At 40.7% G+C, this 23926-nt stretch overlaps 1 protein-coding gene across 2 annotated transcripts in view; it reads left to right on the top strand.

Moving 5' to 3' along the window:
• Positions 1-23926, top strand: part of CERS6 (ceramide synthase 6) — a 109419-nt gene that overhangs the window by 57933 nt on the left and 27560 nt on the right. For both annotated transcript variants that reach the window (XM_088519454.1, XM_088519453.1), the window contains exons 5-6: positions 17584-17634; positions 20609-20701. In XM_088519454.1, coding sequence (XP_088375580.1) covers positions 17584-17634; positions 20609-20701 — 144 coding nt within the window. The remainder of the gene's footprint in view (positions 1-17583; positions 17635-20608; positions 20702-23926) is intronic.

Below are 23926 nucleotides of genomic sequence, written 5' to 3'. Positions count from 1 at the left end.
GACTTTTGTCCGAAATAACATTATAAACCTTTTGCTTCCTGTAAAGGAGTTAGTATTAATGTAAAGTCACTGCTGTGCTACCGTGTGCATTTCTGCCATTAAATCATCTTTTCTTATAACGTAAACTCTCTTTAAAAGACAAGCAAAAACCATTATTCAGGCAATATTCACCACCTCTACTATTGGAAAAACAAGGGTAAAAGGAGTTACTGTTCTTATTTTAAAGAGCAAGTACATGTTTTCTTTATGAATGACTGGCTATGGAAATCTTTTTTTTTTTTTTTTTTGGCTTGTCTGTCTGAAGATGAGTTGTTAAGAGGAGGCCCAACTTTGCTGCTGTGATCGTCTTGGAAAGGCTGGTTTGGGCTCAAGGCCTGTTTCTCCCTGGTCAGTTCTTTGTTCTGTTTTGAACAGCGCTGGGTGTGTTTGCCCTGGGAGTGGCAGGACTGTCTGGGGAAGAAAGTTTTGTAATGACTGTCTTCCTTCTTTTTCTTTGATAATCCCTGGCTACTTTTTATTTCAGTGTTTTCTCCTTTTATTACTTTTTATCAGATCATTGTGCTGCTTCTCCCCCACCCCTTCTTCCTAACCCGAAATTATTCTGGGGAGTGGATTTGACATAATCTTGGGGACTGCACAAGATGTTGCAGTCTTGTGGACTACAGAAAGGCTGTCTGTTTCATTACTCTTTTTCCTCCATCATTTTACCATGACTATTTTACCGAGTATCAGCACATTTTCCCTAAGAGATGCAGATAGGAATAACCTTGCTTTCGCTCTCAATGTCAGTAATGTTTCAGCAGATGAAGATTCCTGATGTATCTGGAGGTTATTTGTTCTTTTTCGTTTCTCTAAAAAATGAAGCGAGCAAATCCAAGGAGATCTGTTTTTGTACACTGCAATTTCTAAAGTGCAAGTGAAAAGGGGCGGGGGCGGCACTTTGGACTCTTCTTTACGGAGATCATACCTGGTAGCTAGAGGTTCAGTAAAAACAACCGTCAGCTGCAATTGTGATTGATTGGCTCTTAATGTGAAAGGATGCAGCCCAAGATGCAGGCTTGGAAGCCAGCTGGTCTTTCTCAGGTGTCCAGCAGCTCTTCACTGCAAGCACATGATGGGAGATGCATACTGTTGCTTTTCAAAACCCTCATTCTGGTTGCAATGTTTTATTGAATCCTGTTTTTAAGAATGTTTTTGAAGTCTTGGCAGCTTCATAACAGAGCAGTTGTGTTGCAACAAAGGTGATTATTTCATCTTCAAAGAGCTGCTCGGATATTCAAGTGTAGCATGACTGGGAATGGCTTTCTTTTCCTAACAGCACCCATTCTGTCTATGTACTGCTGAAAAGGATTCTGTCTGGATTGATGCCCAGTTTTAAAGTTAGCATTTTAACTGCTTCACTTATTTGGGAAGCTGTGCTCTGTCTATGGTCAGTGTCCTCTATGTCATGGTGCTCTGATGTTTGCAGTAAAATAAACTGCTATAAGAAGAGAAGATGGCTGACTGCTTTTAAGCAAGTCACTCCTTCAGTTGGTGGTGGATTGATGGATGAAAAAAAATAAATGGAAAATAATTTTGGAAATAATCCTATTAGAAATAAAACCTGCAGTGGCAGCGTGCTATAAACATTCTGCCCTGTCGCTCATATGTTGTTGTAAATTAGGCTACAGATAAATAATTACAAGTGTATATTATTATAGTATGCATAGTTACATACTATCTAGTGTGTAATGCTGATAACATGGTATCAGCATGCTTCCCCAAAGCGATATGTTTGTAAGTGTGATAGCTCAGAAACTTCTTCTTGAATAGGAACCTTGAACCGTGAGGTCACTCTGGCAGGATTCCTGTCGTATTCTCCCTCGTGCCAGCTGAACTGACTTCTTCCTGTGCTCCGCCATGAGCAAGACTGGATTTCTGAAACCAACAAATAAGAAGGTGTCAAGTACATTTTATAGAAGCTATTCAACTCCCGTGATAGCAGAAATCCCCACACAAGCAACTGGTATCTGTGGCGCCTTTGAATCTTTTTAGATTGATGTTACCGTAAAGGTTAATCGCAGATATAAATCTTTTTTTTATGAATCTGAATTGCATTGAAAATAATCTGCTGCAAAACACCAGCAGGTGCCAATCTAAAAAGAGAGGTTTGTATTGGTATTGAACAACGGCTATTATGTCTGCTTCCTCTACAGGATAACAGGCCAAGTATCAAAACCTATTGTGGGCTGAAGAGTAAACAGAAAGTTTAGTTTGTGCTTGCCCTTACAACACCTAAAAGTTCAATGGTAACAGCATATATCTCTGGCTAAAATTCTTTTGGTTTATGTGAAGCAATGCTGCAGATGAATTTGCTCTTGCATCCAGGGATTAGCTCTCAATCCTACAGGAATAACTGAGTATGTCCAATGCAATTAACACTCTTTGGGCTTTCTGGAAGTGGAATGGTTGATTCTGTTGAAGTTTCTCAGCTATTGCAAAGTTGCAATTGTTGCCTGTTACGTGTCTGGTTTGGAGCCAAGCTGATCAGAATGGTCAGCATTTCATTTATCACTGTCAATTCCATTCTTGTTGCTGTACCTGCTGTATCTACTTTTTCATGAAGTTAATTCTCCAGGTTATTTTGCAGAATGAGATAATGCAAGAAATATAGTATATTAGTAGTAGTCACACTGCTGTTTGGAGTACATAGGACAGGCAGGAACACTCTCATTGCAATAAAGAGTGGCAGAGGCCACTCTGGAGCCTTGTGAAAGCAATGCTGCGCTCTGGTGTTTCGCTGGGCTGTTAGGAGAGGGCTGGTGCGAGAGGCATGTGGCTCCGCGAGGAAGCGAGGCCTGCCTTTGGCAGGTAGTATGTGCTGTAAAATTGTTTTGGACATTCTTGATTCTTTAACTGGACAAATAAATTGCTCAGTGTCTGTAAGTGGTGGAAATTATTAAGTCAAAATACTTTTGTATGTTAAAATCCCATCTCTTATTGCTTTTCCTGAAAGTAAGACTGAGCCTTGGTGTTAAATCAAACAGTGGCCGATTAGCTGTGCAATCAGGAGAGGAGAGTTGTGCCAGGAGGCTCCTGGAGGATGCAGCTGTGAAAAAGGGAAGCGGCGAATTATGTTGTGGGTGGAAAGAGTTTGCAGTAAGACCAAAGCTATATTCCATAAATGGAGGAGGAATTTGTTTCAGATACTACTTCAAAAAGGCATAAATATAGTTCAGGGCATTTAGGAGAGATAGAGTGCTTTGGACATCTGAGATTTAAATCATGAATCGTGCTGTGAGAGCGATCAAAGTCAATGGAGAGATTGAATTTCAGATGACTCTAGCGCTTCAGTGGACATCAATGAGGAAGAACCAAAGCTTTCTGGAATATGAGAATTGTTAAGAGAAGGTCAATCTGCACTGGGAATAATTAGTTGTGGAAGCTGTTTGAAGTTAAGATAATCAACTGGACCAGGCAAAAGAGGGCACAGAGAACAAGGGATCTCAATTTTTTTGTGTCTGAAAAAATAGAAGGTGGTTGTAAAAAAAAAAAAAAAAAAAAAAAAAAAAAAAAAAGGCAAATGAAGAATAGATTTTAACGGTAATATCCCTAATCCAGTAATAGGACACTAATGGCAATAGGGCTCTTAGATGCAGACAACAAGAACAAATTTGACATAAGCACGGGGAGAAAAAGAAACACACTAATTTAAAATATATCCAGAATTGAATTTCACTTTATCTGCGTGGAATCCAGCTGGGGATATTTAATAACCAGTGACAACAGCAAGTAAGTAAATGCTCTCTAATCAATCAGGTCTTTGGAGAGTCAGGCCTGTACTGAGCCATATACAGCATCTTTAATATTTTATATGGTGCTGTTGCTGTAGCCAGTGAAATGGGCTTTGTCAGCCCCTATGTGCTTCTGTGGACAGGTTGTCAGCTTTGACTTCAGCACAGTAGTTATGCTTCCAGCAGCTCAACTTCCTGAGTGATAGGAATTGCTCAGTGTTGTATGTATAAAAATAGCAGAGCTGGAGTGAACGCTTCCCAGAGTGTTTCACTGGGCAGCTTTATGATAAAAATAGTTTTAATTCATCTGGAAGCTAAGGTAGCTCATTCATACAAAATTCAAAGTATTTAGAGCAGTGCTCCCCTTTTGCCACGAGTCAAAGATCTTTCACGGCTTGCTGTTCGGCTGACTGAAGCAGTCGTGTTTTCCGCAGCTAAGCTTTAGCACTGAGTGCATTTGGTATATTAGAGCAGGTTAATAATAGCCTGGCTGGTGCTTCAAGCTGGTGTTACTGAATTGAACGGATTCAGTAGTGAGGCAGTGGCGGGGAGGGAGTGAGCTGTATGCTCATTTAATTTAGTATAACCTTTAGAACAATGTCTAATTTACGCTATGGAAGTCAGTGAGTTGTAACTCTTCTTTACTTGACCTTAAAAGTAGTAAAAAAAAGAAGCTTGCCAGTTAAGCAGATACATTATCAGTTGTTCAGTGACCATTTTTTTATTCAAGTTATATTCCCTTCAGGTCCCATATTTCTTACAGGCTTCTCATTTTTCCTGCTGGTAGTCTTGGTTATTGGCAGAGAAAGAGCGGGCTAGTGAGGATGGAGGATGAGTTGCCCTGATCCAATGCACATGCATTAGCCTGAGAAAAACACTGCAGTTGTGAGGGGGTGAAGAGGCGACTTTAGTCTGTCTGTCTTTTTGTTGCTTGGGTTACTGCCTCATTCTTGCTGTGCCAGGGACTGAAATGCCTGAAGCTGGTCCCTGTGCTGAGATGATCTTGCTGGTGTGGCTGGAGGCAGGTGCTCCTGCCCTGCCTGTTGCAGCGATGGGTCGGGAAGGAGTTCAGCAGTTCCTTGCAGTTCTGTGGTTGGAGCAATCCGTCCTTGTTCTCCCAGGGTTTCAGTGGCAGTAACAAGAGGAGTTCCCTAGCAGGAGGTTTTCTCACCAGGAAACCTGGTAGTGGCCCCCCAGGACTCAAACACCCGCATCTGTCTAGATATGCAGCAGCTGAAGGAGTGGGAAGTAGAAGATTTGTTTTGTTTTGTTTTTCTGTATTCAGCTTTTTTTTACATAGGCAATGTACGATCAATAATTATGACTTTATTAAACAACTGGTTTTGTCTCAACATTGAACATCCAGGTCACTCAGTACAAAATTGTTGTTTCCTTGTTGTTTAAAACTGACCCTGCCTCTGTGGGCCACATGCCATAATGGAGCGTGTTATGTGCTGGTGAAGCAGGCCATGGTGACTCCCCGCACCCTGCAAAGGAGAGATGGTTTGGGATTTCCAACAAGCGGCTTCAGTAGCAGGCTCTTAAGAAGCAGTAAACACTTTCCTTCGTTAAGTGAGATGGAAATCATTGGCTTGTCAAAATTAGTCAGATGTACTCTTCTGGCAAAACAGCTACAGGTATTAGCTATAATTGCATAAAGTAAATATATAACCATGAGTTTAGTTACTCATTACTTTCATGTATGCCTCTGAATAGCTGTAATATTAGAATACAAAATGCGAGAAAACTGGGGGACTTGTTAAAATTATGTGCCATGAGAAAGCAAAGCCTGTTCTTGAGTGGCTCTGTTTTGCAGCAATCTGAGCGTTTCAGGGCTGAACTGGTGTGGATTGCTTCTTGCTCCTGTGTATGCATGTTTTTGCTTTATTTAACTCTGTCTTGGAATTTTTGATAGTCTCTTAAACACATGATAATTTTATTCAACTCAAACTTTGAGCTAGGTATGGTTCTCGGCATAAATCTCCACAGTGTCTCTTTAGGCAGTAATTGCAAGCCTGCAGCTTATAGCTGCATAGTGTCTTAACAAAATAATTTCGCAAATAACCTCTAAGATGCAAATGTCTAGGTTAAATGGTGCGGTCTGGCTTTGTAATTGGAAAAAACAAGGCAGCTATAAAGCTAATGGGTTTACAGCTGCTTTGCTTTACGAAAGCATTATGAAGCATCTGGAGTGCTCTGCTGAATGGGACCATTATCTTTTTGTACAATTTTCTTAGTATGGTGAAAGAATGACTTCAAAATGTATTGGGGATTGTCAGTAGGAGATGTGCTACCCACCAGCAAACAGGAACATTAGCCAGGCTTGTGCACCACTTACAGGTCCACAACTGTCATACGTAAACCTGTAAGCTGTTGTAGCTGCCCAGCTTGCTTCCCAACCTGCTCATGACAAAAAATCATTAAAGAATTTACTACTGCTGCACGTGAAGGCAAAGGTTATTGTATAATAGAGAAGCAAGTAGCAGAACAAGAAAGTACTCAAGTGAGAGTGAGTTGTTTGACGCGATGTGATGAGAGGAGAGGGAATTTGGTAGCTCAGCTGGCTGGCTCACGAAAGCCCGTTGAGGAGAAGCTGCAGGCGCCAGCTTCTTGGGCCAGCCAATTCCTCTGCACTTGCTAGCAGCCACTCGAGGGCTTCTGAGCACCAGCTGGGAGAAATGGTGCAATCGTTTTGTGTCTCTTTATCCTTAGCTGTATATTAAGGCTGTTCTTAGAATTATCTCTAGAATTCTACTGGAATTCTCTAGTACTCTAGATAGTCTAGAATTTTCTATTCCTTTTGCAGCTTTATTTTAGATTACTGAGGACTAATTTTGCGTATCATCTGAAGGTGAAATTATGCGTTCATCAGCACAAGTTATAAATGCTGCAAGAGATCTTTGTACATCGTATTTTTAAGCAGAAAGGTTGTATGTATTTGATGGAGTGAGCTTGCTCTGCCCTTCCAGATCACTTTATGTAAATAAATCCAAATTTGAATTCATATTTTTTCTAAAAATATTTTTGTACACATACACACATTTGCATTTGAAATGTCAAGTACATCTTTCAGTGAATGTTGCTGATCTTGGCCTTTTATGAAACCTTTCATATATTTTACAGTTTCTTTTTCCCATTACTGGAAGTATCATTTTTGATTCTACTTGGGAATGAGAAGTGCAGGTCACTGAGAGAAAAGACTGAGCACTCTACGTTGCAAAAGCTTTTCTTTCCCTGAAAAACCTTGTTTCTACAGACACAAAGCGCTAACTTCTAGAGAAGTAGCTGTCCTATGGATCCTTATGACAGCTTGCTTAGTCATAATATATGAAAAGAGAAGCTCAGAAGATTTATAGGCAATGTGTCATATTGTCTTTGCTGAGGCTGTGAGCTCTGCCAAGAAATATGAGTGACTGGCTCTGTGAAGGGTTTATGAAAATGCTGTTCATGGTGAGAGAAGCAACTGCATCCCAAACCAAATCACCAGTCACTGGAAAGAAGAACATGTCAAAGCTGATGCGAAGTATGAGCTATGGATTATTTTGTTTTGCTGAATTGCCTTTGTTCCCAGTATGGTGTTTTGTCAGTACCTAATAATTTTGTGGATAGGCGGGAAAAAAGTTTTAGTTGTGATGTGTAGGTGGCTAAGTACTGATGTTTGTGGAGAATATATTTGTTTCTATACTGTTTTTTGAGGGCTCCACAGTTTGTCCTGCCATAAATGATACCAGCCAGTATGGTTGACATTGACAGGTTGTGACATAAAAGCTTGTCACAGAAGGCCACTGGAGAATTGAAACTGCCTGATATAAGAGTTAAATGGGAGATACTTACTGAGAGAGATACTTAAGGAGTAGCAAAATAACAAGAGATTATTTTGACATGATTTAGATTTGGTCTTATGTAGGGTGATTTTGGAGGGTAGGATGGTAAGAGCAAACCATTTCTAGGTGATCAGGGAGCTTCAGAGACATCTTATCCGCTGCTCCGATGTTAGTCCTTGGAGGTTAGACAAACTTAGTAGAGGACTAGAAAATTTGAAAAACTGACACAATGTTGTGCTTATTCCCTTCATAAACCTTTTAAAAATAATGGAAAATGACGAAGAAATTTTGATTGTTCTTTTTTTTGTTACCAACCAGAGGGCCTTTTCTGCAACGGGTGTCTCATGCTTACCCCAGACTTTCCTGGGCCCTCGCTCATCTGAGACGTGCACATGCAGAAGCAAGGTGTAAACGTGGCTTTCCTGCTTGCCTTTCTCATGCTTCATTATCTGGTAATTGTTATCTGCTGCTGAGAGGCGAAATGTAGTCTACAAGCTTAGAGTTTTGAGAGTGGGGGAAAACATGTTTTCCACCTTGTCTTATAAACTTACCAGCTAGGGTGGTAAAAGCTATATGGACTATACGATAATTGATTCTTAATAAGACAGGCCTCTAGCCCTCTGAGGAGGAAGACATGGTTCTCGCTGTGCCATTTTCATGCGGCTGGTAGAGTGTACAACTGTGCCCCTGTATTCAAGTGTTACCTCAGTGGGTGAAATTAAGCATGGTTTTAATCTTGTTTTGCTGCAGTAACGCTGAAGTAACAGCATTTCTTGGCACTTCTTATTCAGTTGGAACAGTGCTTGGAATATGTTAAGAGATAGTCATAATGACTAAAAGATAGTCATAATGACTGCAGGACATGAATTACAACTGAACTCATTTAGCTTATTTTAAAATAATAAATCAACATGGAAATAATAATGTATTAGCAAGGAAGACATTCTCATTAATTTCTTGTATTGTTTTTCCTTAAGAACAGTCTGTATCTGGTTCAGCTTTGACTTGTTTTACAGCAATTGATATATAGGAGATTTTCTGTAGTCAAGAGAAAAGACTTCCAGTTCATTTGTACTGAAGAAAACATTTGCTTCCTTGTACAACGTACATGATTCCCTGAAGAGAGAAAGGCCACTGTAGTCTACGCTAATATAGGTCCCTACTAAGCCCAGAAAGATGGGGAAGGAAACCCAATCTGTGGAATTTGAATCTAACAGATATACTTGCTGAAGAGTCTCTTCATTTTACCATAAAAGGCTGAAATCATTTTTACACTGGAACATGAAGCTCCAGGGGTGGGAAACTACCCAAGGATGTTTTGTGCGCTACCATGGAAATCTGACTTTCTTTGGAATGTCAGCAGCCATTCAGCATCCCCTGCCAAGAGGATGCAGGTGTTGCAGAAAGAAACAAGAAGAAGAAAAAAGGCAATCAAAGTAATTCCCTGCTAAATGAGTCCTCATTCAAATGAGTGATGTGCAAAAGGAATACTCATTAATATAATGAATATAAAAAAACCTGCTGGAATTCATAACCTTAATTGGAGGGGAAAAAAAGTGAACATTGAGATACTATTAATTTAAGCACGTAGAAGATGAAATGAAAAAAAAAAAGAGAGAGAGAGAGAAATAAAAACCTGTTAATTATAAGTAATTGTCCTTCCACTGATGTTATGAAAGGTGCTGTTCACTAAAAGCCTGTAATTTTCAATTTCTGTATAATAAAAAAGTGCAAAGTGTTACACTTATACTTTGCAGTCAACAGAAAACTGTAGTCTCACTCCCCCCCACACACCTCTCCTATTACAATTGCACTCCTACGTAGATAAACTGCAGATTTCACAGTACTGTGAAGTGTACATGCACATGAACACGAGCCTCTATTCTGCCTAGGATGAGAGAATGCAGCTGCTGTGGAAGAGAAATTGCACTTATGTATCAAATGGTCTGTGTTAAGTCTAGGGCTAAGTACAAGCCACACAGCATTTTGGAGGCTGAGTAAACCCTGTGCAATCTTCTGGCCTCAGCTGTGCAATTTGTTCCCAGGAGGAGCGAAAACCTCTTCTAATGTAATGAATTGGAAGCAGTGATACAGATACAGTAAATAATTTAAGTATATATTTGCCTGTTTTAAACAGGAGTGAGGTGAGTGGGATGTTGCCAAAAGTATTTACTGTGTTGACTTCAATGCTGCTATTTTCTCTTGCACTTAATGTACTTCTAGCTATTGAAGACAAATTGTCTATGAACTGTATCCAAACGTAGTATCCAAAGTATCCAAGCCTGATAAAATCTCCTCACTTTGAGATTCTAGAGTAGTGAGGATATTTTCAGTGAATGATTAGGATTTCTGTATTACAGTGGGCTTTTTTTTTTTCTTTGTATGATTAACTGTTTTCTAAGTTCAGAATGTTTACATCTCTTCTGGTCTGAGAATATCGCATTTGTTGTTTCAAAATGTCTTGTGTGGTGTACACTGGCTTTCATGAGAAAAAAAAGAAGTGGGTAGATTAGTGGGCATTTATTTTTCTGCTGAAAAACTCGGTGAAGTTTTTATTATTATTAAGGTTTATTGGGGATCTTAGAACCCTTTTGGGAGTTGGAACGTGTGCATGTTGTCAGGAACAGCTTGGGTATGTAGTAGCCCTATCTAGTACTGCAGGCTGTCAAGGCAGAAGCTGATCTGCAGGGATCTGGGTTTTGCTGTCATGAGGCTTAATGATGTACAACTAGAGCCATATCTCTGGCATGCTATTATTTGTTTCAATTTTAAGGATGACAAAAAGCAAGCCAAATGCCAGCAACACTGTCTGCATTTTTTTGTACATCTCTTATTTATGTCATACTTCCAAGTTTGAATATATATTATGGGGAAAAAGAGCGCCAGTATTGGTGGATAAAACTTGCGTCATTGTGTTTCTAATTGTACAGAGTTGTACAATTGGCTCAGTTGGTTCAGTGACTGAAGTAACTTTAGCTGCACAAAAGAAGTTGCTCTGCAAAATTATGTGACCTACACTGTAACTTGCTTGGATATACATATATATTGTTTTTTAATGTAAACAGACAACCTTTTCTAGAACATGTTCATGGACCTTGCATGTACTGATAGAATGGTTGATATATAGAGGGGTACAGGGTAGCTGATGGCCGACTGGCCTTCAGTAAGGAAAATACTTGCTCATGGCCTGTGCATTTCTTATCTGTGCCTTTGAGGTTCTCATCTACAGGATTTGCATTTCCTCTGCTCAGTTGGTTCTGTTGGGTAGATATGGATATGGAAGTGGCATTATTTTTCTTACTGCATGATGAACCAAAATCTTAACTTGTTTTCATGTGATACTTTACCAGATGCATTTTTTGCCTTTCAAATAAAATATAAATACAAAAATACCAAATATAAATACAAAAATCTTTCAGGCAACTCACTGCCTGGGGAACAAGATCACAAATAGAAGGTTTTTTATTATGCTACTTTTTTTTCTCCCATTTACAATTGGAACTGACCTTTATTTCACATGCCAAATGTTAACAACACTTGGAGCAAAACATTCAATTTTTCTTTGCTTTAGGGCTTCTGAAAATCAGAAACCAATTAGAAGATTTTTCTAAAGATATCTACCTAGGACAACTGAAACAAAACAACCCGAGGCTTCTGGCTAGATGTGCATTTGTTCAGGTTTTTAAAAAATCTTCAGTCATTCCCCTGTATCAAGAGAAGATTTTTCTGAAGTTCCTTAAAATTATTCCCTTTAATCACAGAATTAAGAAGAAGTTTGATGGAGCTTTTGACAGATATTTCTGTAAGGAGAGCAAAAGAATAGAGATTTGTTCTTTTTTACTATAAATGACAGCAGATTCAACAGCTGTTTATCATCCTTCACAGTCAGAAATACTGCACTGATTCGGCATGGCACTGAAGTGCGATAAAGCTCAAGTTCTCAACTCTGTCATGTCATATAAGGGAAGACTTCAACATTGTAGGGCTGGTGCTTTGTACCTGACAAAAATGAGGCTGAAGTCTTTAGTGTTCTGTTTCCAGTTGAAGAGTACTGTTTTGATTTTGGTTCTTTGTATTTCTGCTCTTTATGTTTCTGCTTTGATTCTTTGTGTTTCTGCTCTTCTCTCTATTACTTATGTTTGCCTCTTCCCCAAGCATCAACCTTCCATTTCACTGTCTGTTCTTGACATTTGGGGATTAACTGGGCAATGGAAACAGCCCACTTATGTTTAGCCAGGAAGAATCTGTTTCTCAGCCAAATCGTTAAGCCTTTTTTCCCTGTCCATCATGGGAGTACTGGGGAAGAGCTGAGCATATGATTATAGAGGGTCCTCTTTCACTCCTCCTGGGAAACCTGCAAGCTCAGTTTCTTCCCTGAAATGCCTGTACACCAATGCGCGAAGCACGGGGAATAAGCAGGATGAACTGGAGATCTGTGTGCGGTCCCAGTGTCATGATCTATTGGAATCACAGAGAACGGTGGGATAGCTCACACAACTGGAGCGCTGCCATGGAAGGCTATGTGCCCTGTAGGAAGGACAAGCTGGGAAGGCGAGGTGATGGAGTTGCTCTGTGTGTGAGAGAGCAACTGGAATGCATGGAGCTCAACCTGGGGGTGGATGATGAGCAAGTTGACAGCTTGTGGGTAAGGGTTAAAGGGCAGGCTAATGTGGGAGACACTGAGGTGGGTGTCTGCTACAGGCCACCTGACCAGGATGAGGAAGTTGATGAGGCCTTCTATAGTCAGCTGGACATTGCCTCACAGTCACAGGCCCTGGTTCTCCTGGGGGACTTCAACTACCCTGACATCAACTGGAAGGACAACACAGCCAGGCACAAACAGTCATGGAGGTTCCTGCAGAGCGTCGACGATAACTTTTTGACACAGGTAGTGGAGGAGCCAATGAGGAGAGGTGGGCTACTGGACCTCATGCTAACAAATAGAGAGGGACTTGTAGGAGATGTGAAAGTAGGGGTAGCCTCGGCTGCAGTGACCATGAGTTGGTGGAGTTCAGGATCCAACGAGGAGGCGGCAGGGCTGTAAGTAGCCTTGTAACCATGGACTTCAGGAAGGCCAACTTTAGCCTCTTCAGAGACCTCCTCGGAAGAATCCCATGGGCTAGAGTTCTAGAAGGGGGGGGAGGGCAAGAGAGCTGGTTAGTTTTCAAGCGGCACTTCCTCCAAGCCCAGCAACAGGGCATCTCTGTGTGTAAGAAGTCAGGCGGGGGGGGCAGGAGACCTGCGGGGATGAGCAGGGAGCTTGTGGCAATGCTCAAGCAGAAGGCAGTGGTATATAGAATGTGGAAAAAAGGACAGGCCCCCTTGGAGAAATACAGGAACGTTGTCAGGGAATGCAGAGATGCGACAAGGAAAGCTAAGGCATGTTTGGAACGCAATCTGGCAAGGGATGTTAAAAATAACAAGAAAAACTTATTCAAATATATTAACATCAAAAGGAAGATTAGGGAAAACGTGGCTCCGCTGGTGAACGGGATGGCACCCTGGTTACGAATAACACAGAAAAAGCAGAGTTGCTGAATGCCTTCTTTGCTTCGGTGTTTACGAAGGGCAGCCCTTTAGAGTCCCAGGCCCTAGGGACAAGAGAAGAAGACTGGAGAGAGGAAGACTTGCCCTGGGTAGAGGATGATTGGGTCAGAGAGCACCTAAGGAACCTCGATACCCAAAAATCCATGGGCCCTGATGGGATGCACCCCAGAGTGCTGCAGGAACTGGCAGATGTCATAGCTAAGCCGCTCTCTATCATCTTTGAAAGATCCTGGAGAACAGGGGAGGTGCCGGAGGACTGGAAGAAGGCCAATGTCACACCAGTCTTCAAAAAAGGCAAGAAAGAGGACCCAGGCAACTACAGGCCAGTGAGTCTCACCTCTGTCCCCGGAAAAGTGATAGAATGGCTCATACTGGCCGTTGTCTCCAGGCACGTGGAGGACAAGAAGGTGCTCAAGAGTAGTCAGCATGGATTCACTAAGGGGAAATCATGCTTGACTAACCTGATAGCCTTCTCTGATGGTATGACCAGCTGGATAGATGAGGGGAGAGCGGTGGATGTCGTCTATCTTGACTTCACCAAGGCTTTTGACACTGTCATAACATCCTCCTGGGCAAGCTCCGGAAGTGTGGGATAGATGAGTGTACAGTGAGGTGGATTAGGAACTGGCTGGATGGCAGAGCTCAGAGGGTGGTAATCAGCAGTGCAGAGTCTAGTTGGAGGCTTGTAGCTGGCGGTGTCCCCCAGGGGTCAGTCCTTGGTCCAGTCCTGTTCAATTTATTCATCAATGACCTGGATGAAGGCACAGAGTGCTCCCTCAGCAAGTTTGCTGATGATACCAAACTGGGAGGAGTAGTTGGTACCCCAGAGGGCTGCGCTGCCATCCAGAGGGACTTGAACAACCTGGACAACTGGGCGGTGAAAAACCTCATGCACTTCAACAAGGCCAAGTGCAAGGTCCCAGACACCAGTACAGGCTGGGGACGAACCTTCTGAAGAGCAGCTCTGCAGAGAGGGACCTGGGCATCATGGTGGATGACAAGTTGACCATGAGGCAGCAGTGTGCCCTCGTGGCCAAGAAGGCCAATGGGATCCTGGGGTGGGTTAAGAAGAGCGTCTCCAGCAGGTCGAGGGAGGTGATCCTGCCCCTCTACTCAGCCCTGGTGAGGCCGCATCTGGAGTATTGTGTCCAGCTCTGGGCTCCACAGTACAAGAGGGATGTGGAGCTGCTGGAGAGAGTCCAGCGCAGGGCTACGAGGATGATCAGGGGCCTGGAACATCTGCCCTATGAGGAGAGGCTGAGGGAGCTGGGCCTGTTCAGCCTGGAGAAGAGAAGGCTGAGGGGACCTGATCAGTGTCTATAAGTACCTCAAGGGAGGCAGTGAGGAGGATGGTCCTGGCCTCTTTTCAGTGGTAGCCACTGACAGAACTAGAGGTAATGGGCACAAACTGAAGCACCAAAAGTTCCACAGGAACTTAAGGAAAAAATTCTTAACAGTGAGGGTGACAGAGCACTGGAACAGGCTGTCCAGAGAGGTTGTGGAGTCTCCTTCTCTGGAGATCTTCAAAACTCCCTTGGATGCAGTCCTGTGCCACGTGCTCTAGGTGACCCTGCGTGTGCAGGGGCGTTGGACTAGATGATCTCTAGAGGTCCCTTCCAACCTTGAGCATTCTATGATTCTATGATATCTGAGGAGCTTATGTGGGCTCAGCGGAGCCCTGAGATGTCAGTATTAAGTCCTTCCTGATAAATTCACTCTTATCAATGTGTCACATTACAGTCTGCGTGGGTATTTGTAGCATCCTCTCCTTCCTGCTGAAGCCTGGAGAGAGTACACTGCAGTTGAGGTGCAGAGTGGACTAAACAAGATTGTTGCTCATTGTTTCAACTACCACCATGGTCTTTGTGGAAAAGTTACCAGGTCTTCTACCTGAAGTCCTCCAGGACAACCATAGCCTGCATCCCCTGGTGGTTGGAGCCAGCACCAAGTAGCCAAGCAAGGGGGAAAAAATGGGCAACTGGGGCCAACCCAGGGTAAGAAGGCACTGTGGATCCCCTGCCTTTTTAGCCACTATTGCCTAGCTGTTGCCCCTATAGGATCTAACAGGCTTCCAGGCAGCATCAGAGAAGCTTTTTGTTTGAGATGGCAGCATGGCCTCCTGAGCCCTGTGCAGCTCAGGAGATGGAGATGTTCTGTGCTGTGTTGGTCTCTGAGGCTTAATGCCTGTGTTATGTTGTCTGTCTGTGGTATCCTTTCAGGCTTTGTGGTAAATCTGTAAGAGCTCCCCCAATTTTATTTAGTGTTCAGCATCTTAAATGCACATAGACCTCTGCATCTGCATCTCCTATAGCAGGCATTTCTCTGAAGAAACCTTACGATGTCATAATATTTGAAAGAGAAAAATGAGCATTTTTTGCTAGCACCTGTAATTTAGGTAGGAAAATAATTGGGTAGGAAGCATCTCTTATCTCTAGCTGAATCTGATATGAAAGACAGTTACAGCTTTTCAAACCTGGCTAAAACTATGAATTATCCTACAATATTTGGATGGTTCTAATTTAGGCACCTGCCAGACAAAAATATTCTAAGTTCTGTATATTAGTAACACTTGCAGAGGAGCTGTGCCTGTTTCCAAGGACCTTTTTCATTGCATTTTCTTAGCACAGTAAGTTCTGTGGAGAAGTTTGAACTAATGAATTGTTTGCATTAAATATTCTTTCTTAAAAGATCGAAGGAGAAGTTTGAAGGATCTCTGATTATTCTTACAGCCCTGTTCTTGAGGGGCATGTTAGAAACTCCAAGAAGCCTGTTATTGGTTGATGTTGATATACAGCTATGGTTATTATAAGTATTATTCCTTTCGACTTCAGGAGCACTGGAGATGTGCACGTTTATTTTATTTTCCATGTGAAGGAAAAAAAGAACACCAAAACAGAAAAACAGAAGGAATCTTTAGTGCTTGTATTACATAACTGCTAACCAGCAAAGACTGTAGGGATGTTCTGTGATAGAAATCATCTTTAGAGCTCCTTACTCATAAGCTGTGGGTGGGGATGTAATGCTGTCTAGTATTTATACTGTCTCTTTGCATGGTGCAGATCTTTCCTATTTATAAAGACAGTAGCACTCGCCTCATTCTCAACTTGGGGCTTCAAACCCCAGAGCAACATTCTACCTAATGTTCATTTTATTTGGTTTGACACTCGCACGTAATATTTTGCATGAGTTTGTTACTATGCTTTGCCTAAGATGCACTGCTCCACCCAATGGTGAAATCAAGATAACACACTCTCCTGCATAAAGGATTCATTAGAAAGAACATAATCTTAGTGGAAACATTTAATGCTGTAAGGGCAGGTATGTATTAATCCAGGACACCTGCTGACAGTGTTCAGCACCCTTTACACTTGGATGTAGCAGCTGAGGGTTTGTCAAAGAGTTACACAGAAACCTGTGAATCCACAGTTTCCTTTCAAGTTTCTAGTGAGATCCTTTGGCTGTAGAAATGTGCTTCTCAAAATACAAGTGGGGCCAGAACCCAAGATGCAGCTGTGCTTTGCAAGTCAAGAGTACCTAAAAGGAGTCCTTCTGCTCATGCACAAAAAAAAAAAGAAGTACAGCTATTTTGGTTACTGTTTATTGCGAATTTAGAAGTATTTAATGGTGGAGGATGTTGAGTAGAAGGGCTTGCCCATGTGTCTTTTCCATCTAGGGTCCATTCAGTTACACAGAAAAGAAGGAATGAAAGACTGAAGCTGTTTCCTAAGGAAACAACTTGCTTAAAAGCACAGATTTTTAATACTCTCTTGTTTTTCATGGCATTTGAAAATAAATAATCACATAAATTATGTGCATGCAACAAAAAAAACCAGGAAGGTCCATATCTCCAAGGATCTTATTCTCACATCTTCTGCTTATCCATCTTTTTGCAGTGAAGAGTATCTGAGTTTTTTGCATGCTACACTAAGTTTGTTTCTGGTATCTTTCATGCTGCCCTGAGACACAAGAGTATTCTGTGTGATAACAAAGTCTATCATCTCTGAACAGTCATGTCACCAACCAGGGAAGCGAAAGGCAGGATTTGCCCTCTAGAGAGGGTTTGGCTGGGATTAACTGTATGGAAAGGTGCTTATATGTTCACATATATGCAAGGGCCAAGATTTGCAGTGCTGTTGAGAAGGCAATGTAAGATATAATCACCTGGCCCCAAGCAGATTGATGTGCAGCCTACAGTCCTGTGAAATATATTTGTGCAAGGTCATGCTGCACTGAATAAAAATGTCAGTCAATAAGTCAGGCTGGTCTAATACATACTGTGAAACTTTGGTAAATCTATTTCTTGTGTTTCACCTCTCCTAGTCTTTAGAAGAAAGTGCACATACTAAGCCATTCATATGGTTTTGCCTTTCACCTATGTTATCTTTGTGCACCTACATTTTATAGTTTCTGAAGAACATTTTTTTTTCCCTCTTTCTCAGACACCCTGGCTCTGGAATACCAGACAGTGCTGGAGCGGGTATCCAAATCAGGTAAGGTTTATAGTGCTGTCTAGAAACAAATGTACTACCTCTGTAGAGTTGTTTTTATTACGGCAGAACATTTTTAATGGATTGCTCAGTAGCATTTAATACTATTGTTAGGTGCTCGCCATCTTGCTTGAGTTCAAGGAGGAGTTATCACAACTGTTTGGACATGAAACCAGGGTCTGAAAACAGCAAACTGCAAAATCTTAACTGTGAGAGCAGACAGGGCAACAGTGATAGATCAGTCTTTTTTTTAGAAATTTCATGAAGCATGTTGAAAGTTTTAGCCAAGCCAGAGATTTGGCAGATTGGGAAAAGACAGTATAGTCCTCATAAACTGGGAAAAATTAGGGGTTTCGGTTTTAAGGTTGTTATGCTGTATATAGGGTAAAAATCCCTGGCAGTTTGTGTGCTCATAGAGTAGGCAGAAGATAGAAGGTAGATTTCTCTGTTAGGGTGCTGGAGTAAGCACTATCCAGTTTTCCCCTCAAGGAAGCTGAAAACAAAAATGCTAAAGAGGTTAAAAATAGCAAAAAAATTAAGAATGGTCAAGCCTTTTTTTCAGCGATATCTGTGTATTTTCACTGATTCAAAAAGATCAGTCTTAGTCTCTGTTCTGGGTCAAGTTACTTGTCACTGTTACAACATTGTATGATCTAACTTCAAAGTGAAGTAATTTATTTTACTCTTTCATCTGCCTTAATGAGGGGAGGAATGCCATTGTCAAGGAGAAAAAAAAAAGTCCTTTCTGGTTGTGTCCTGCTGTACTCATTCTCTTTCTCCTACATAAACATTTTGCTCAATTATGAAATTTGCTTTCCTTAAAAAGACCTCCAACATCTTCTTTAAAGATCTTTGAAAGACCTTCAAGAGAACAACAGCACTGTACTTACTCATTGCTAAGACTATTGGTGAGCACTGCTGAGGTTTTAATTCATTCTGTGCGTAGTTAATCTAATCCTGAATTGTGGCTGTATTTCACAGCAGTACAGTAGCTCTGAGAGCGTACCAGGACTGCAGTAATATCAGCTCCACATCTCTGGAATGGTTCTGGAATGGAGATGGAGGGAAAAGGGAAAAAATCCTGTCCATTGTTATCTGATTGAACAGTTCCCAAATGTGCCTATCCAAGAGCTTTTTGCACTTTCCTTTGGGTCATTCACCTGGACATCGTTATTAAGTCATGGAATGTGTCTAAAACAAAGCCACTAACCTGCTATTAAAGATTTAGAGTATTTTTGAGACATAATAACTTTGACCCCTGAGTTGGCACTACTGACTCATTTTTGCCTCCTGTTTTGATAGAACTAACTTTCCATGTGGCTTCTGTGAGAACCAGTAGATTAATAAAATTTAACCTTTTTTTTTTTTTTTTTAACTACTGCTAAGCCCATTAGAGAAGAAGCATCATTATGTTTATGGCATAGGAATGAGGTTCGGAAGCCTTTAACCTTCTCAGGAAAGCTAAGCTCCACCTGTCCCCCTTGTCCCTGTGGTGTAAAGGAGATACAGTAAGAGGTTGAAGTTGTAAAGTATAATATCTCCTTTAGGTAAGAGATTTTTCAGATGTCACCTAGGTAGATCACCTAGATAGATAGTCTTCAGAATTTTGCATAACTTTTGAGAATGGTTTTTGATAGCATTTTTAATGATCTGCATTCTAAAGCTGAGGTTCTTTAAAATGCTTTTTATTTTTGATGGTGTTTAGTATCCAGAACTCAAAATAGGTATCATCAAGGCATTGTACTAACTTTTCAAATATAAATGATAATGAATTCTCTGAAACCATTTAAGGAGTGAGGTGAGGTAGGAGAGGGGGAATTGGTGCCAGACTGGATAGTGTGAAGAAGAGTATTTCCTGTAAGGCGCATGTACATGTCCATGAAAAGCCTTAAACAGGAAAACTGTGTTAAGTTTAGGAGACCACATCATATGAAGATTTTGGATCTGTTGGAGATAAGTCAGTGGAGGGGGAGCAAGAATGGCCGGAAATCTTGATCCCTTGGAAAAGGCTGAAGGAATTTGATCTAAGTAGCCTCAGGAAGAGAAAATTGAATTGTAATAGTTTTCCACTGTGCATGAAGTTTCTGTGAAGAAAGGCATGAGCTTTTTCTGTCCACAATTGGATGGACAAAAATAATGACTTAAATCTCATCAATGGATTTTTGGAGTAGACTGAATAACTTCAGAGCAGCAGCAGAATAGTTTGTTTGAGGAGAGCAATGTCTCCTCATCCCTTCAAGTTTTTATGAACAATCATTTATCACAAATGATACAGCTGCAGTTGCTGCTGCCTTGAGCCAGGCAGGACTGGATAGCTTCTTATGGTGTCTTTCAGTCCTATTTTCCACTATTTATATGATATTACATGCAAGAAAGATTTACTTCAGAGGAAGGAAGTCTTACTGTTTAAAGAATGTGTATTTATCAGACTTTTGAGCAGGACAAGATGATTCAAAAAATAGTTACAGTTTCAGATGGTGGCAATTAGACTTACGATTTATGAAAATAGTGCTACAAGTGAAATTGTTTGAACAGAAAGTAAAGTGGCAAGTAAAAATTTGATTACTTCTTCTCCAAATGTTAACATGTTTTGTTGTGCTTTAAACCAACATTACTGAAGTGCAACAAGACATTTTAAATAATCTTTCAAAGCACTTTTAGGATCTTCTGCACTAAATTCAAGATAGAATTTGAGTTCAAATTTAGGCAGAATCTTGTTTATTCAATGTTCTGGATGGAAAACAACATCGGTTTCTGGTATCGCAGTACTATCAATATTTAAACAAACAAAGCATTAGACTGGGGAACTCTTCTTTCCTAGGGCCAGCCTTGAGGCTCTTTTTTTGGTTTTCTCTCCATAGAATGCAAATGTAGAAGTCAGTTATTCACCTCTGTTGAAAAAAATCTTTCCTGCAGACTTCAGGTGCCTGTTGTGTAAAATTAGTTCTCTTTAACCTTTTTCATCTCTATCTTTCAGCCACTGTCACCTGATCTTCATTATTACTACTTAGTTGAATTGTCGTTCTACTGGTCCTTAATGTTTTCTCAATTTGTTGACGTCAGAAGAAAGGTAAGAGCAATAAGACTAAAAACTTTGAAGGCTTTCACACACATTTGTTTAGCTTGAGGAGTACCTGTACAGTGATCTAAAATTACAGTCCTTTCCAATCACAATGCCTTGCAGATGCTCATTGAGAAACTGTGAAGTGCTTGTCGTACTGTTTTGGTCAGTACTGTGATATATTTTTTTCTGCATACGCGGAAAAGAGTAATCATGAGCCTGAAGTAATCCAATATTCAAAGGGAAAAGGCATCAACAGATAAGCTGCTGATCCTATACAGTGACTGGAATGCAATGGAACACTCCTAGTAGCCAGTAGATGTACCATTTCTTTTAAGAGGAAAATGGTGAAAACAGAGCAGGGCTGCCTCATAAATTCACAGTGTTGTTTTGCTAAGACCTATGACAGCTTTAAATGTATTCTTCTAAAAAGCGGTGGTAATAACAAGCATATATTCAATATTAAAACAATGCTACATTTGATCTTACCTTTATGGTTATAAAATTTCAAGTGGATGAATGTTGCTTTCTGTGTAATTATGTCAAAGCATGTGTCTCAAGTATAGTGGCTTTTATTTGTGTTTTCTTTTTAATAAAAATGTTTAAAACTGTGAGAAACCATAGCAACTGTAAATTAAAACTATTACCAATATGTTTTTTTTTCTAATAATTGAAAGGAAATTGTACTGTGAAAGTATTTTATGTTCACCACACAGAGCAGGTGGACTTTTAATCAAGAAACTAAAACTATAATCAGATGAAGACCCTTTTGCCAGCATCAGTGGCAACCAGCTCCATATTCTTTCATCTAGGATCTCCTTCAAGAAAGAGTAGATCTGTAGACTGCTGATCCATAGCAAAACAGGCTACACAAATCATTCTGTAGTAACAATACACTGAGATAGTCTTTCTTTTTTTATGTTGTGAAATTATTTAAAACAGTTGGAAGGACTTGATAATGTTTCAGTGTTCCTTTTTCTACTGTCATTTAATTAAAATACCATAGGCTACAGGAAAAAAAAATCCTGCGATAATAAAAATTTAGGAGGAATATAACTCTGAAAGAAGAAATAAAGTATCTAGTATGCCATAAATAAAATAATCTGCTATGTGCAACCACAGTGTACTTCTGGAAATCTTGTATTATAGTTACATATATACAAAATGCCCCTGTATTTGAACTGGCAAATTATTTTCCAGAAGTAGAAATCTCAAGAAAGTATCTACCATTTTCAAAACCATATTGGATGATATATCATAAACAGAACAGCCAGTTTAGGCTGAATACATTTAAATCCCTTGCTTTCATTATTTGTGGATGCTAAGCATCCCATCAATCATAAGCTTGAAATGGGTACAACTTCCCTGTCTCAGATAAGAGAAGCAGAGAAATGGGGCTCAGTGGAGTTGTGTGATAGTGGAGATGAATTTAAATGAAGAGAAACATGAGTAATGCACATAGGGAGCAAATGCAGGCAGTATGTAATAGTCATTTAGCAATATATAAACCAAAAGCAAACTTCTGCAATGTTGCTGCAGAGTTGTTCAGGTTATTGCTGCAGAGATGTGCTTTGTTGAAGCAGTCCCCCAGCATCCATTCAGCCTTTTAGTCTGCACAGTTACATATCTTACTTGTGTACCTCCTGAAGGAGAGGAAGACATAACAACATTGCAATTGCAAAGTTAGCGCAATTTTGCAATAATACACATTTTTAAGGAATATTTATTTTTTCATATCTTCTTTGCTTGCAAAAAAATAATTGGACAATTCTGCCGTGCTAGTTTGTTAAATGAGTCAGTAAAATAATCCAGAGGGGCAACTGCCACTGAGTTTTGCTTTGTTTATTTTATTCAGCAGCGCAAGGTCTTTGTGATAACAACATCCACCATTAACTGGTGCAACTGTTATAGGGAATGGCCTTATTAATTAGTAAATAGCAATGAGTGCTACTAAATGGCGTACAGTACACTGCTTGTCACAAAAAAAATGGTATAGCCTTTCTTCACCCTGAGTGTACAGGGGCCTCTTTATCTTGCAAGAAGTGATTAAAAATGCCAGTGTATTTCTTCTCCGTGAATGTGCAGGGGACTGTCTGCCCTAAGGAGTTAACTTAGTGGGGAGGAGAGGGATACTCATGGTCCAGCCAGAGGGGTTAGCCAGGTACCGTTCTCAGTCGGCTCGGCTCATCAGTGTTGTACCCTGTCCTTTATACCCTTAAGAGGACGCAGACGTGCCATGCTATAGTTGTGCTTATAACATCATCCTTCCAGCATCTTCAGGTGAGTTCCATAAGATTATCTGCTCCATCAGCAAGGCGAGTTTCGATTCTTAGCAAGGCTTGCAAGCGTACCAGTTCTTCAGCAAGTTTGGTGGTGTTTGCAAACTGTAATGAAGCGAGACCGGCCTGCCTCTGCAAGACTTCCCACCTCCCTTCTCGCTGTTATGGGAAAGTACACCAAGTTTCCACTTTGTGTCCTTACCACATTAGCAGTGGTCTTGCAGCTTCAGATGTTAACTCGTTGCTTGACCATCTGGTTCCTGAATAGTGTCCAGCTGTGCTAAGGTACGGTTATGAAAATGGCCATTGTGATATTCACACGCTTGATTTATGTTTGATTAGTCTCACAGATGAATCCTATAGCTATTTCTCTCGTGACTTGAATAATTTTTTCTCCATATTGATCTGAGCACAGAAGTAAGTAAAGCTTGATTGTGACTATAGTATAGCAAGTAAACAATTTTTTGCAAGTCTTACTCTCATGTATATATGAATGAGTTACTATCAGGAAGGTTTCTCAACAACTTGCTGTGGATGTAGGATGGGGATTGGAGGTGGGGAAATAGATAGTTAATTAAATAGCATACTTACCTCAGATTTGCGATCCAGAGCACCAAACCAATGCCTGTGTCCCATACATCTGCTGTGTGAGAGGATGCACAATCCTCAGACAGACAGCAGGAGCACAATATCTGCAGTGCAGTTATATTAAGTCACAAACATTTCCTTGTGATCAGCCTGAAGGAGACAGCAGAGATAAAATATTTATATCTATTAGATCATCAATTGCAGCTTGATTCCAGCAAAACTATGGAGAGAGGTCTTATTGTATTTTAAGGAAAATTAGTGACTAGGAAAACTGGATTGGAGAAATGTGTGTGCTGGCATCACCCAGTAAAACTGTTCTGTGGCCAGACGTGAATGGGGACTGCCAAAGAAACCCATGACTTGAAAA

The sequence above is a fragment of the Tinamus guttatus genome, unplaced genomic scaffold (assembly GCF_059628265.1).
Source record: "Tinamus guttatus ecotype Peru unplaced genomic scaffold, ASM5962826v1 Tinamus_guttatus_pri_ptg000060l, whole genome shotgun sequence".
NCBI classification, from domain to species: domain Eukaryota; kingdom Metazoa; phylum Chordata; class Aves; order Tinamiformes; family Tinamidae; genus Tinamus; species Tinamus guttatus.
Note: the sequence above shows the minus strand (reverse complement) of the source record. Positions and strands in the feature narration are given on the sequence as shown.